The sequence below is a fragment of the Triticum aestivum genome, chromosome 3A, assembly GCF_018294505.1.
Source record: "Triticum aestivum cultivar Chinese Spring chromosome 3A, IWGSC CS RefSeq v2.1, whole genome shotgun sequence".
Classification (NCBI taxonomy): Eukaryota; Viridiplantae; Streptophyta; class Magnoliopsida; order Poales; family Poaceae; genus Triticum; species Triticum aestivum.
In genome coordinates, this window is record NC_057800.1 from 621,511,638 (window position 1) to 621,524,628 (window position 12,991).

Genomic DNA, 12,991 nt, shown 5'->3' on the forward strand with positions numbered 1-12,991 from the left:
GATCACACACACAGTCACAGTCACGGTCACGCGACGCCCCGCTCGACCGGGACCGGGACCGGGACCAGACCGGGCGGGCGGGCTGGGCTGACCGAAACCGTCGCCGCGTCACGCCCCCGTCTCCCGAAATTTCAAACGCGGGCCAGCCACGCGGCCCCCGCCGCGACGCCATAACGTGCACTGACGCCGCGGGCCCCGCGGCCAGTCACTCACCCCACCGCAAAATCCCCGCCTCCGTCCGTCCCCGCACCGCACGCACGCACGGGCTAGTACGCGTCCCCAGCCAGCTCACTGCCTCCGCCACCCCCACCCCTCGCCTAAAACCCTCGCACCGCCCCTCCCCTCCCCCCAGCGCCGCCGCTCGCCGGCGGTGAGGCCCGGGCCCCCGCCATGGCCTCCTCGTCCGGCGCGCTGCCGCCGACCCGCCGCCCGCGCCCCGGCCCCTGGCCCCCGGCGCCGCCGCCGCAGCCGCAGGCGCAGCCCCTCTCCTGGGCCAAGCGCACCGGCTTCCAGCCCCGCGTCTCCGGCGAGTCCAGCGCCACCGCCTCCGCCCCGAGCTCCGGGCAGGCCCCGCTCCCCCGCCCGCCCGGCGCCCCCGCCGATCTGGAGTCCGGCCCGCCGGCCCGGCCCAGCCCCGCCCTGCCGCCCCCTCCCGCCGCCGCGGCGACCAATGCCAAGCAGCAGCAGCCGCCGCCGCCGCCACAGCAGCGACAGCAACCGCCCGCAGCGCCTCCCGCGAGGACGCGCAGGAGGGATTCGGATGGAGGGAGGCCGAACGGGCAGCCGGCCGCGGCGCCGCTGCCGCAGCTGCAGGAGGAAGAGGATGTGCCGGAGCGGCCGGCGCACGTGAAGTACGAGCTTCGTGACTCTCCTGGAATATGTAAGTGCCCGAAGGAGGAAAGCCGAAACATCCACGGTTCCGATGAGAGTTATACAGCTTGCTAATGTGTGGATTTTTGAGCTGTGCTGCAGTTCCAGTAGTGATATACGGATTCCAGCATTACATCTCCATGCTCGGGTCGATCATCCTGGTCCCGCTCGTGATGGTTCCTGCAATGGGTGGCTCAGCCGTGAGTTCATCATTGAATTTTTACTAGTATTTCATTTTCATATAGCATGGTTGTTCAGTTGGTGTGTTGCTTAATAGGTGCTGTTTGGATGCATATCTTTTAGGATGACACGGCAGCGGTGGTATCGACGGTGTTGCTAGTTTCGGGATTAACCACATTGTTGCACACATTGTTCGGAACGAGGTTGCCACTTGTGCAGGGGCCATCCTTTGTGTACCTTGCCCCCGCTCTTGCAATTATCAACTCCCCTGAATTCTTTGGGCTCAATGACAATGTATGCATTTCTTTCTGTTTATGTTATAGTGACACAACGCGGTCTCTATAACATGCTCGTGGCACATCTTGTAATGCAGGGCCTGTGAAATAAGTTGTCTAAGATTAACTCAAATTATATCACTGCAGAACTTTAAACACATTATGAAGCACCTGCAGGGAGCTATCATAATAGGAGGTGTATTTCAAGTGCTGCTGGGATATACAGGCCTCATGTCACTATTTCTAAGGTTTCGTCCCCTTGCTTCTAATAAGATACATTTCATTTTCATCTTAGCTGTCTGCTGCCGCTCTGACATGTCCATATGCTAATAGGATTTCGCCATGGACCTGATTGACCTAGGTAGTGAATAAATCGAGATTTGAACGATGCATGATCATAGGTAGCGAAATTTACTCTGGTAGTTTTGTGTTGCCGGCTTACCGCAAAGTAATTTATATTTCCAATATGAAGACGCAACTTTCACATAGCTCTACTGCGTAAAGAGTAATTTTAGCATTGTGTGATATCAACATAAATAAACATTTTAATGATCATTTCCCACTTTTGAGTACCATATTTATGGATTTGTATCTGAGTTAACTTTGTTTACAACTGCTGAAGCATGAGTATAGGATCGGCCTTTCCTTACCAACTTAGGCTTTTGGGCTAACTGGTTGGTGCATGCAAGTATGCAACTCAATACGGTATCAGAGCCAAGTTGTCACAACTTCAAAAGCAGTATTTCAATTTTTTTAGAAAATATCTGTAACCCACTATAGTCCACGTCATAGGCTTGAGGGGGAGCCTAGATATATCCCAGTATCATAAACATCTTTCTGTATGATGAATTCATTTGCTGGTGAAATAGATTGGCTTGGCATTGTGACCATGACCAAGCTAATATCGTTCTTTTGTTCTACAATTCAATATCTGTTTATTTCAGGTTGATAAATCCAGTTGTCGTCTCACCAACGGTTGCAGCTGTTGGACTTTCGTTTTTCAGTTATGGGTTCACTAAAGTAGGGTCATGTATAGAGATGGGCCTCTTGCAATTAATGATGGTCATTATCTTTGCACTAGTGAGTACACTAGAAATCTTGTTAAATGTTGTAATGACTTCTGCACTACTAATAGTTTATGCTGATATTTTTGTATTTCCCTTGGTGCAGTACTTTCGGAAAATAAAGTTATTTGGCTACCGGGTTTTTTTAATTTATGCGGTAAGATGGGCTAAAAGTATTGACCTGTTGTCTTCATTTATGCTGCATTACGGTTACTGTGATTGCATGAGATACTAACCTTTGAACTACTGATGTGCTGCCCCCTTAGGTTCCTCTTGGTCTAGGAATCACATGGGCTGTTGCTTTCGCTTTGACAGCAAGTGGAGTTTACAGCTACAAAGGTTGTGATGCAAATATTCCTGCTTCAAACAATATATCAGCCTTTTGCCGGAAGCATGTATTGAGGATGAAATCTTGCCGTGTAGACACTTCACATGCCTTGAGAGTTTCTCCTTGGTTCAGATTTCCGTATCCGTTGCAATGGGGCACTCCAGTTTTCAATTGGAAAATGGGCCTTGTGATGTGTCTTGTATCAGTTATTGCATCAGTTGATTCTGTAAGTTGGGATTTGTTTCAAATCTTCATCATATTGGCTTTACTTTATTTTATATGTTCTTCAAATAAGCTTGCAATGTACTCCCTCTGTAAACAAATATAAGACGTTTTAGATCACAATTTTAGTGATCTAAAACGTCTTATGTTTGTCTACTGAGGGAGTATTACATTGTGTCTGTAGACATAGTTAACTTATTTGAAATGATCTACACTATAAAGAGTCTTTGTTAACCATCAACTCGAAATAAGCTTCCTTCCCAGACACATGTCTTACTATTGTTCTGATTACCTGAAATTGGATCTTTATGTAGATAGTATACTGATGGAACCATTGAACGCTCATCATAATCAAAAATCCTATCTTCTAACAATTCTGCTGTGTTCACTTGACTTAAGGTTGGTTCCTACCATGCGTCATCTTTGTTTGTGGCCACAAGACCACCAACAGTTGGAATTGTTAGCAGGGGTATAGGCGTTGAGGGTATCTCCACAGTCTTGGCTGGCCTGTGGGGAACAGGAGTTGGATCAGCAACAATAACAGAAAATGTACACACGATCGCTGTGACTAAAATGGGTAGCCGCAAGGCAGTTGGATTTGGTGCTATTGTACTTATACTTCTCTCTGTTGTTGGTAAGTAACTACGTGCATTTGTCTTGAGTCTTGACATAAAATGCTCTTACACAATATTGTAAGAGCAAACATCATTTAGTCAGGTGATAGCATGCATGGTTCTTGCTGACAACTATTTCTCTATCTCATTTGTAGGAAAAGTTGGTGGTTTCATTGCTTCCATCCCTGATGTTATGGTTGCTGCTCTCCTTTGTTTCATGTGGGCCATGCTCTGTGCTCTTGGCTTGTCCAATCTTCGTTATGGTGCCACAGGAAGCTCGAGAAACAGTATTGTAGTTGGGCTAGCATTGTTTTTATCCCTATCAGTTCCTTCATACTTCCAACAGTACGGATTACTTCCGAACACAAACTCATCAGTTCCAACCTACTTTCAGCCATATAATGTTGCATCACATGGGCCTGTAGACACTGGATTTGTTGGGGTATGTACTGAACTTTCCATCTTTTGCATCAGTATGTTTTACTCTCTACTGTTTAAATGACAATTGCATGGTTATATCTTCATACTATAGTTTAAATGATGATTGCATGATTGTGTTTTGTTGATAAAAATGCACAAATTCTATTGTCAATTAGAACTCTTCATACCGTTTGACTAGTAGAAAAGAAGATATTTGGTTTGGACCAAGCATATGCTAGGGTACTGGGATTGTCCTATGGATCACTTGATATATTTGGAATTGCTACTAAAGAACTACTACCATTTTGACAAACAATCTTATGTACAACTTTTTTTTGATAATTTGCTACTCAAAGTCACGCTTCAACTGAAAACTGATCCAGCCTATGTTGTCTCAACATAGCCATAGCCGGTCCCAAGCCTAGGTAGGAGGGTTGTGATAGACTTGGTGAGCCAACGTCATAACTCAACCACTCTTATGGATGTGAAACCTAGAAGAACATCCTTGGGGCGTAACTGTAAAGCCCCGGCCAAACCCACTCGTTCCTTGTCGTTGTGCCTGGCTACCACCTAGGATCTAGACTGGCCCCACTGACCAACACTAGTCTTTCCTGCGCACTTTGTCCTAAGTCCTAACTCGTGCGCACCCAGAATCAACTTCCCAGTCGGTCACCCATCCTTTCGGATGGGCTCCTAGAAAAGAAGGTGCACTTTGTTGATATGAGTGGTCTATCATTCCTATTAAGCCAGGATGCCACATACACCCCCACTCAAAGGAACCAACGTCCTCATTAGCGCAGCAGGAGCACATGTATCATGGCGTGTGCCATGATGGGCCACACGCGCCATGCGCCACATGCCCACAAACCTGACCCGCACACGCTCCTGTAACCATGCTCTGATACCAATTGTAACGCCCCGGCCAAACTCACTGATTCACTGACCGGTTCCTGGTCGTTGCTCCTGGCTACCACCTAGGATTTAGACTAGCCCCACCGACCAATACTAGTCTTTTCTGCGCACTTTGTCCTCACTCGTGCTCACCCGAGATTAACTTCCCAGTCGGTCACCCATTCTCAAATTGCTCCAAGCCAAGCACTCGTAACTTTGAGGTTCCTTTCGGATGAGCTCCAGGAAAAGGTGCACCTTCTTGATATGAGTAGTCTATCATTCCTATTAAGCTGGGATGGTCATAATAACCCTCTTAGTGGCGCCATATTGGAACCCAGGTGGGTCTTAAATGGGCAAGGGCTGGGCCGTCACCCCCTTGTCGCGCCGTATCTTGATCTAGATACAGTGATAAGTGAGCAAGGATCGGTCATCGCATCCTTAGTGGCACGCTACATTGATGCTCGGGTGTAGTGAAAAATGAGCAAGGCTCTAGTAGGACGCATGGGTAGCTGGAAAGTAGGGTCCCTAATGGGTAAGTTACGGGAGTTAGTTAATACAATGGAGGAGAGACGTTGATATCCTATGCATCCAAGAAACCAAATGGAAAGGGACAAAATGCTATAGGACGGCAATTTGACCTCCGATGTTGTATGGTGTTGAACGTTGGCCAACTAAAAGGCAACATGTCCAATAGTTAGGTGTAGCGGAGATGCGCATGTTGAGATGGATATGTGGTCACACAAGAAAGAATCAAGTCCGGAATGATGAGATACGTGTTAGAGTTGGGGTAGCACCAATTGAAGAGAAGCTTGTCCAACATCGTTTGAGATGGTTTGGGCATATAACACATGCCCCTAGAAGCGCCAGTGCATAGCGGACAGTTAAATGTGCTGATAATGTCAAGAGAGGTCGGGGTAGACCAAACTGACATGTGAGGAGTCTGTAAAGAGAGACCCAAAGAACTGGAATATCACCAAGAACTAGCCATGGACAGGGGTGCATGGACGCTAGCTACCCAGAACTGTGACTTGGTTTCGAGATCTTACGGGTTTTAACTTTGGCCTACCCCAACTTGTTTGGGACGTATGGCTTTTTTATTGCTGTTGTTGTTGAGTGTGTTTTTACTTTGTAGTGAATTTAAATACTTGTAAGGTAAATGTTCACTATTGTGGATTGTCGAGTGACATCTAGTGAAGTGTAGTTTGTGACCTGTATGCTTGGGTTGAGGCCCAAAATGCTAATTTAGTTGTGCTTTCGTGCGAAAAAGGCATTTGGTGGACGGGCTCCAGGTAGCACTTTATTCATTTTTCTCAAAAGCTTTATTTCCAGAGCGCAAAAAAATCTGAAAAGTGTGCATAAGCATATTACATGTATTAGTATTTACGTAGGAAGTTTAATCGTGATTCTCTATTTACCCGCATCTCAGGTAAACTACGTCCTCAATACGGTACTGTCACTCAATATGGTGATTGCATTTCTGGTTGCTGTCATACTCGACAATACAGTCCCTGGTGGGCGCCAAGAGCGGGGCTTGTATGTATGGTCAGAAGCAGAGGAGGCGACAAGAGAACCATCCTTCTTGAAAGACTATGAACTTCCTTTCAAGATAGGGCGGGCGTTCAGGTGGGTCAAATGCATGGGCCTATAGCATGCGTGTGACTCTCCGGAGTTTGAATGGGTCTACTTGCGACATCACACGCGAAAGAAATGGAGCCCGTCATGTTCCATGACGGACCGTTTCCCGAGCAGAGGTACTGAGTGTATATTCCGATTAATTGCTCCTTAGGTTAGTTCTCCTGTCCTGACGCTTGACGCATGGGACGAATTTTCCTAGTATTATTATCTTGACTAGTGTGTATTATAATTGAGGGATTTTGCTCTTTCTATATTAGTAGCTTTAGGGGGTAATCATATGTATATGTGGATGCGGTAAGTGGTCTGAACTAAGCATGGATACAGGAATCAAATATCTGACTTCCAACTTGGTCAAATCGGAGGTCTCTTTGCATACAATATTCTGTGCTGAATTTGGAGTGTAGGTGTATGGTCTTACTGGCATTTGAATCAACTCTTTAAGTCTCTTTTCCAATCTCTCAGCTAGGGATGCAAAGTTGTGACCCCCACGGCACCCTCTGTTGAACTAAAATTTCAAAAGTTATGCGACTTTGGAAAATTCAGTTCATTTATTTGAACTAAAGAGGTTCAGAGAACACCCTAAAGTTCCAGCGAAGGCAGACTGGAGGGGCAGCTGCAGCGCACAGCTCGAGCGTAGCACTTGCAGCGACACGCCATGATGGCTGTTGCAACTGGAGGCAACACACGTGAGATGCATCCACCACGGCGTTGCGCGGGGCAAAAGGTGCGGCGAGATTGCTCCAGAAGCAAAGGTCACGCACTTGGCTGTCCTGTCATCATGAGTGTTGTGGATGCCTTTAGGCCAACTCCACCGCGTGACCCTATCCTGTCCGCCCCCGTCCGTTTGGGGTAAAACAGACGAATAGTGCAGCCCAGCGCACGGCCTCAAACGGACAAATGTCCGGATTCCGTCTGTTTTCAACCCATCCTCGGCCCAAACTTGCGCTCGGTTTGGGGTGAAACGGACGCGCGCGGACGGCTTGGACGCACGCCCTTGTCCCCCCTGGCCCGCCTGTCGGGGACACGAGCAGTCCCTCCGCTCCCAACGCTTCCACCCTCTCTCTCGCCCCGCCCCGCCGCCGCTATTCTCCGGCCGCCTCCTCACCGCGCAGCCTCCCGCCCGTGCTGTGACCGTAGTTTTGGCCGTCGATCGGAGGTTTGGCCTTCGACGTCTTTGCTGGCCGCAGAGGGGACAGGACCGCCGGCGACGCAGCACGGCGTCCTCAGCAGCTCCCGACGAGAGCTCCATAGCTGCCAGTAGCCGGCCGGCAACCACCCCTGCCGCGTCGAGGTGATCATCGCGGCCTCTTCGCCACCACGCCCGCAAGGTGTTCGGCATTTTGCCCACAAAGGTATGGACAGTGGAGACGAGTTTTTCTTCCATCACTTTCTTTGTTCATCGGACGATTCGTCGTCGGATGATGAAGATATTGTGGTGGCTGCACTGGTCGTTCACGACCACATTCAACGGCAGCTTCCTCGGTACAGGGGGTCACTCCCTGGCCGTGCTCCCAACCTGAACCGCAACAGGGAGAGAGGGCACGCCCTGCTCTATGCCGATTACTTTGCCAACACCCCGCTCTTCAAGCCGGATAAATTCCGTCGCCGTTTTCGAATGGCAAGGCATGTGTTCAATCGTATCCGAGAGGGAGTGGTTGCTCATGACCCATACTTCGAGTGCAAGACGGATGCCCTTGGCAAGCTTGGATTCTCCTCTTACCAGAAATGCACCGCGGCCATCCGCATGCTTGCACATGGAATTCCAGGCGATCTGGTGGATGAGTATGTGCGTATGAGTGAGACAACATGTCTGATGTCAATGTACAAGTTTTGCCAGGCTGTGATCGAGGTGTTTGGCCCAGAGTACTTGAGGTAGCCAACTGTCGCTGATACAGAGAGATTGTTGGCGACCAACGCAGCTAGAGGCTTTCCAGGCATGCTTGGCAGCATAGATTGTATGCACTGGGAGTGGAAGAACTGTCCATTTGCTTGGCAGGGCCAGTACAAAGGGCATGTCAAGGCGTGCACTGTCATATTAGAAGCGGTGGCATCACATGATCTTTGGATATGGCATTCTTTCTTCGGCATGGCATGTTCTCACAATGATATCAACGTGCTGCAGCGTTCTCCAGTCTTCGCGAGGCTTGCAGAAGGCCACTCCCCACCTGTCAACTTTGAGATCAACGGCCACCATTACAACAAGGGATACTATCTAGCAGATGGTATATATCCTTAGTGATCAACTTTTGTGAAGACAATCTCGAAACCCCAAGGTGAGAAGAGAAAGAGATTTGCCCAAATGCAAGAGAGTGTTAGAAAGGATGTGGAACGTGCTTTTGGTGTGCTTCAATCCCGGTGGGGTATCGTTCGAAACCCTGCACTGTCATGGGATGAAAGGAAGCTTTGGGAGGTGATGACTGCTTGTGTGATCATGCACAACATGATCGTCGAGGACGAGCGTGATGAGAGTATCTTCGACCAAGGATTTGACTATCAAGGTGAAAATATTGAGCCCCTGCACCAAGACCCGGCCACATTTGAACAGTTTGCTCAATTCCATCGTGAGATGCGTGATTGGCACTCTCATTTGAATCTTTAAAGTGACTTGGTTGAGCACGTGTGGGATCACATTGGCAACCAATAGATGTATTGGTCCATTTTATGTTTAGTCATGACAATTTTGATTTGGTTGTAAAAATATTTTATTAAATACAATTTCAATTGGGTTGTAAAACTATTTTAATTTTTAGACAAATATTTGAGTTGTAAACTAGTTTTGATGAAAATTTGGGCATTTTTGGCCCTGACGGACAGGATAGGGCAAAAGAATGCGTCCGCACGGTGGACGCACGGCCACCACATCACAGGACACGACCAGACACGACCCCAAATTGCTACCCAAACAGACAGAATCTGGACAAAACGAACGTCCGTTTGGGATCGCGCGGTGGAGTTGGCCTTACAAACGCCGAGAGAGGATGGGCAAGGGCCGGAGATGGAGCGGGCACGCCAGGACGAGTGCATCGCCCGGCTGCCAGCCGCACAGAAGACCGGCCAGACGACAGCACTCAACCGGAACTGTTTGAGTTTCAGTCACCTGCAGGCTGCCTGCAGGGTCTCACTAACGCATGCAACCGGCCAAAAGCGACGCAACTTTTCCTGTCTTGCCTTGGGCGAGGTTAGCACGGATGTCAAGCAAGCAATGGCATCTTTACATCCACTGCCGGTGATTCCGGTGAACAAACTGGCTGTGCTTGCTTGACAACGCTGCTGCAGAGCATAGCATGCACGCCACTGTCTGTCATCGGACCACAAGAAAAAGCCGACCAACACACGCTATAGACAAACAATCAACGGCAAACACACGCTACAGCATCAACTTGTTAGAAATGGTGTAATCATGCAGCCGCGGCTGCATGAACGGGTCCGCGTCTCCAAGAGGACCTCCTCCCTTCCTCAGGTCTTCCGGCAGTCCTGGGATCCCGGAGACGAAGCCTGAGCCCGGTGGAACATTGCACCTACCAGAAGTAGGAGGATCATACAACTGCTTCGCTGAAGCTGAAACCCCAGCACCATCATCATCTCTGTATGTGTCGTGTCGAGCAGCCACAACCTCAATCGACCTGAGCTCTGCATCGTGCCCGTTACTAATTGCTGGCAGCGTCTCGTCCTTTGGGAATGAGTCTGTCGGCAGCCGGAACAGGCCCGGACTGCCGACGGGGACCTTCACCTCGTCCTCTCCGTCGCCATCGTCGTCGCCCGGGGCCGGGAGAGCCAGGATCTCCTGCTGAGGTGGGCTCGGGTTCTCCGAGAGTGCAGTATCGGCGCCATCGGTCGAGCAGTTTGCGCTTCCATGGTCATGGTAACCATGGTAGTCCTCCGGCGCTGGGAGGGCCAGTATTTCCTGCCGAGACGGGCTCGACCCAACGTGTCCATCCCTGTAGGAACTGCTGCCGTCGTCGTCGTCGTTGTAGAGGTCGGTACGGTACTCATCACCCGGCGCCGGGAGCGCCAGCGTCACCTGGCTGGGCGGGAGCGGCCTGTCCAGCTTCTGCCTCAGGGAGATCCTGGCGCGCTGCAGGGCCTGGAGAACGCTCTCCACATCGATGTTGCCCTGCTGATCGTCGGCGTGGTCGTGGAAGCGTGACGAGCTCCAGTCCGAGACCTTGCTGACCGACGGGCTCGACTCCGATGGCGCCTTGACGGCGCCGAGCCCGGACGATGACGCGGAGGTCGTGTATCGGCTCGAGCAGCCGTCTGAGTTCGCGTCTCCTTGCTGGTCTTGGCTTCGTCTTGTGGCCGTGCTATAGCTGGAGCTTCCTTGTGCTGATATGGCAGGGGTCGGCGCCATTTCTTCTGATGAATTCTTGGGTGGTCTGGAAACGACGAGTTTTTCACCACCTGATTTCGTCTGTAAATGGCAATCTGCCTCGACATCACCCTGCAGTTTGGAAAGCAAAAAGTATGGGCCAAATCGGTGTAAGAACTGTCGCCTACGGCAACATTCATCATGTCAAATCTCCAATGCTCGACGAAAAAACATCAAGGCCACATCCATATCATTCATGATGCTAATAGCTCTGCGATATTTTGACAGAATAAATGAATTTGTTGCAAATCTCATTCTCAATTTCCATGCACGATCGGTAGTAGCAGTAGTAGTGGTACCTTGTTGGGTGAGCTCCGGGTGTCGTTGAATTTCTTCTCCCAGTCGGTCTGAGCCTTCTCCTCGGCCTCGTACTGCCCGATCAGCTCGGCCTGCTTCTCCAGCACCCTCTCCATCTCCCCGTCACCATCGTCGCGCCTCATCACGTACTGACCACCACCGTCCCCCGAGCTCCGCCGGTCGTCTCCGCCCACCTCGCCGTCAAACTCGGTCCGGCCATCATCATCGGCGCAACGCGGTCCGTCTCGCTGTTCCTTCCGACTCTCCGCGACCACGGCAGCAACGCTACTGCCATCGTTGAGCATAACAGAAGTGCACGGTGTCAAAATTTTTGACAAGAATGGCATTGTAGAGTTCAATCTTTAATTGCTCATCTACGAACGAGACGAGAAGGAGAGTCAATGGCGGGACCTGAGCTCCTTGCGCTTGTTCTTCCGGCAGGACTGGCCCATCCGGTACTTGGGCGAGGGGTCCGACTGCGAGGCCAGGAAGTAGACGTAGCTCCGGCGGTGCCGCTGCTTGAGCTGCCTGGCCCTCCGCGGGCTGGCGCACCGCCCTTTCCACGACAGCCCGCCGGGCTGCAGCGCCGTCCCGGAAGTCGCGTCCTCCTCCTCCTTCCTTTCGCCCTTCGCTGGCGGCTGCTCCTGCTCCTGCTCCGGTCCCTCCTCGCCGTGGGAGCGGGGCGCAGGATCGCCGCCGGTGACCGTGGCGTCGCATGGCTCGTCCCGCTCCTCCTCCTCGGCGTCGTCGGAGCCCGAGTCGAGCACGTCCGAGAGGCTGCCGCAGAAGCCCCGGGACTCCAGGACTGCCAGCACCTCCGCGGCCTCCCGCTCCGCTTGCCGCCGCTGCGCCGTCACCGCCCGCACCTGCTCCTCCAGCTCCGCGACCTGAACGAAACGCACGAATCAATGGCACTGCCACAGCGACACTGATATTGACAAGAATGCGCGCGCAGCATGCGTACCCTGGCGGCGAGCTGGTCGGCGCGCTCCTTGGATGCGCGGGAGACGGAGCGCTCGGAGAGCAGGCGCGCCCGGAGGAAGTCGATGGTCATGGGCGCCGCCGCCGCCGCAGGGTCCGCCATCCGCACGCTCAAAGCCTCAGCATGCACACGCCAAAGCTGCAGCACCAGCACAGCCCGCTGTCGCCGGCCCGGTGGTCGCCTGCCGCACTGGACGAGAGCTACCCGAGCCGCACGTACGACGTGCTACTGAAGTGGACTTCCGAACTCACTCCCGGGGAGCGGGGCGTGGGGCAAGAATACAATACAATTGACAACAACTCCACGCTCCTCGACGCTGTACGGTCTACACCAACACGGCACCCACCGGCCACCGTCACGCCACGGTTTGGTCCTCTCGTGCCGGTGCTCGTGCTCGTGCTCGTACGTATTAAAAAAGTGGCATGTCGCCCCCACGCGCGCGCGCACCGACAGCGCGTAGCGGTCGTTCCACGAGGGCCATGGGATCGAGCCCCAAGCTAGCGCAACGGTATCGCTGGCTGTTCCGTCAATTCACAGTGGCGAATGGCGATGCCTCACCTGTCGCCCCTGCCGTGCTGTGGACAAACGATTTTCTGGCTGGACGGAGGTCCTCCCTCCCTCCTTGCATTGGGGTCCGTAGTTTATCATGTCGTGCGCGGTACAGCGGAACTGCTGTGCTGTCCAACTGGCTGGGCTGCAAAATCCAAAATGTCGCTGGGATCACGCACGATTGTCATGCCCCGCCTGGAATCTTTTTGTGCCTGGATTGGATCCAGCGCCTCACCAACCAGCCTCCCTCATATATACGGCCGCACGGAAAACCTCCAACGACTTGCTATGACCT

General features: G+C 51.7%; 2 protein-coding genes across 3 annotated transcripts; one reads left to right on the forward strand and one right to left on the reverse strand.

Moving 5' to 3' along the window:
* The first annotated feature begins 354 nt into the window (after positions 1-354).
* LOC123062655 (nucleobase-ascorbate transporter 12) lies at positions 355-6,855 on the forward strand. 2 transcript variants are annotated; one of them, XM_044486268.1, is made up of 11 exons: positions 355-880; positions 973-1,070; positions 1,174-1,344; positions 1,473-1,573; positions 2,270-2,405; positions 2,496-2,546; positions 2,656-2,728; positions 2,813-2,943; positions 3,339-3,573; positions 3,709-3,995; positions 6,291-6,855. In XM_044486268.1, the coding sequence occupies exons 1-11, from the start codon at positions 391-393 to the stop codon at positions 6,510-6,512; spliced, it is 1,995 nt and encodes a 664-aa protein (XP_044342203.1). In that variant the 5' UTR covers positions 355-390; the 3' UTR covers positions 6,513-6,855. The 2 variants fall into 2 exon arrangements, with proteins under 2 accessions (XP_044342203.1, XP_044342202.1); XM_044486267.1 differs by having other exon boundaries at positions 356-880; positions 2,656-2,943.
* Positions 6,856-9,640: 2,785 nt separating this feature from the next.
* LOC123062656 (uncharacterized) lies at positions 9,641-12,957 on the reverse strand. Its single transcript, XM_044486269.1, has 4 exons — positions 12,130-12,957; positions 11,577-12,052; positions 11,168-11,453; positions 9,641-10,940 (listed from the first exon to the last, which is right to left on the reverse strand). Exons 1-4 carry the CDS (start codon positions 12,247-12,249, stop codon positions 9,867-9,869), a joined length of 1,956 nt encoding a protein of 651 aa, XP_044342204.1. The 5' UTR covers positions 12,250-12,957; the 3' UTR covers positions 9,641-9,866.
* Between the last annotated feature and the right edge of the window lie 34 nt (positions 12,958-12,991).

Bases quoted from the DNA above. Each gene is read 5' to 3' on its own strand.
- LOC123062655 (XM_044486267.1), top strand. From the start codon at position 391: ATGGCCTCCTCGTCCGGCGCGCTGCCGCCGACCCGCCGCCCGCGCCCC. The intron at 1,345-1,472 runs GTATGCATTTCT...ATATCACTGCAG, and splicing joins TCTTTGGGCTCAATGACAAT to AACTTTAAACACATTATGAA. The intron at 3,996-6,290 runs GTATGTACTGAA...CCCGCATCTCAG, and splicing joins TAGACACTGGATTTGTTGGG to GTAAACTACGTCCTCAATAC.
- LOC123062656 (XM_044486269.1), bottom strand. From the start codon at position 12,249: ATGGCGGACCCTGCGGCGGCGGCGGCGCCCATGACCATCGACTTCCTC. The intron at 12,053-12,129 runs GTACGCATGCTG...CGTTTCGTTCAG, and splicing joins CCGACCAGCTCGCCGCCAGG to GTCGCGGAGCTGGAGGAGCA. The intron at 11,454-11,576 runs GTCCCGCCATTG...CAACGATGGCAG, and splicing joins AACAAGCGCAAGGAGCTCAG to TAGCGTTGCTGCCGTGGTCG.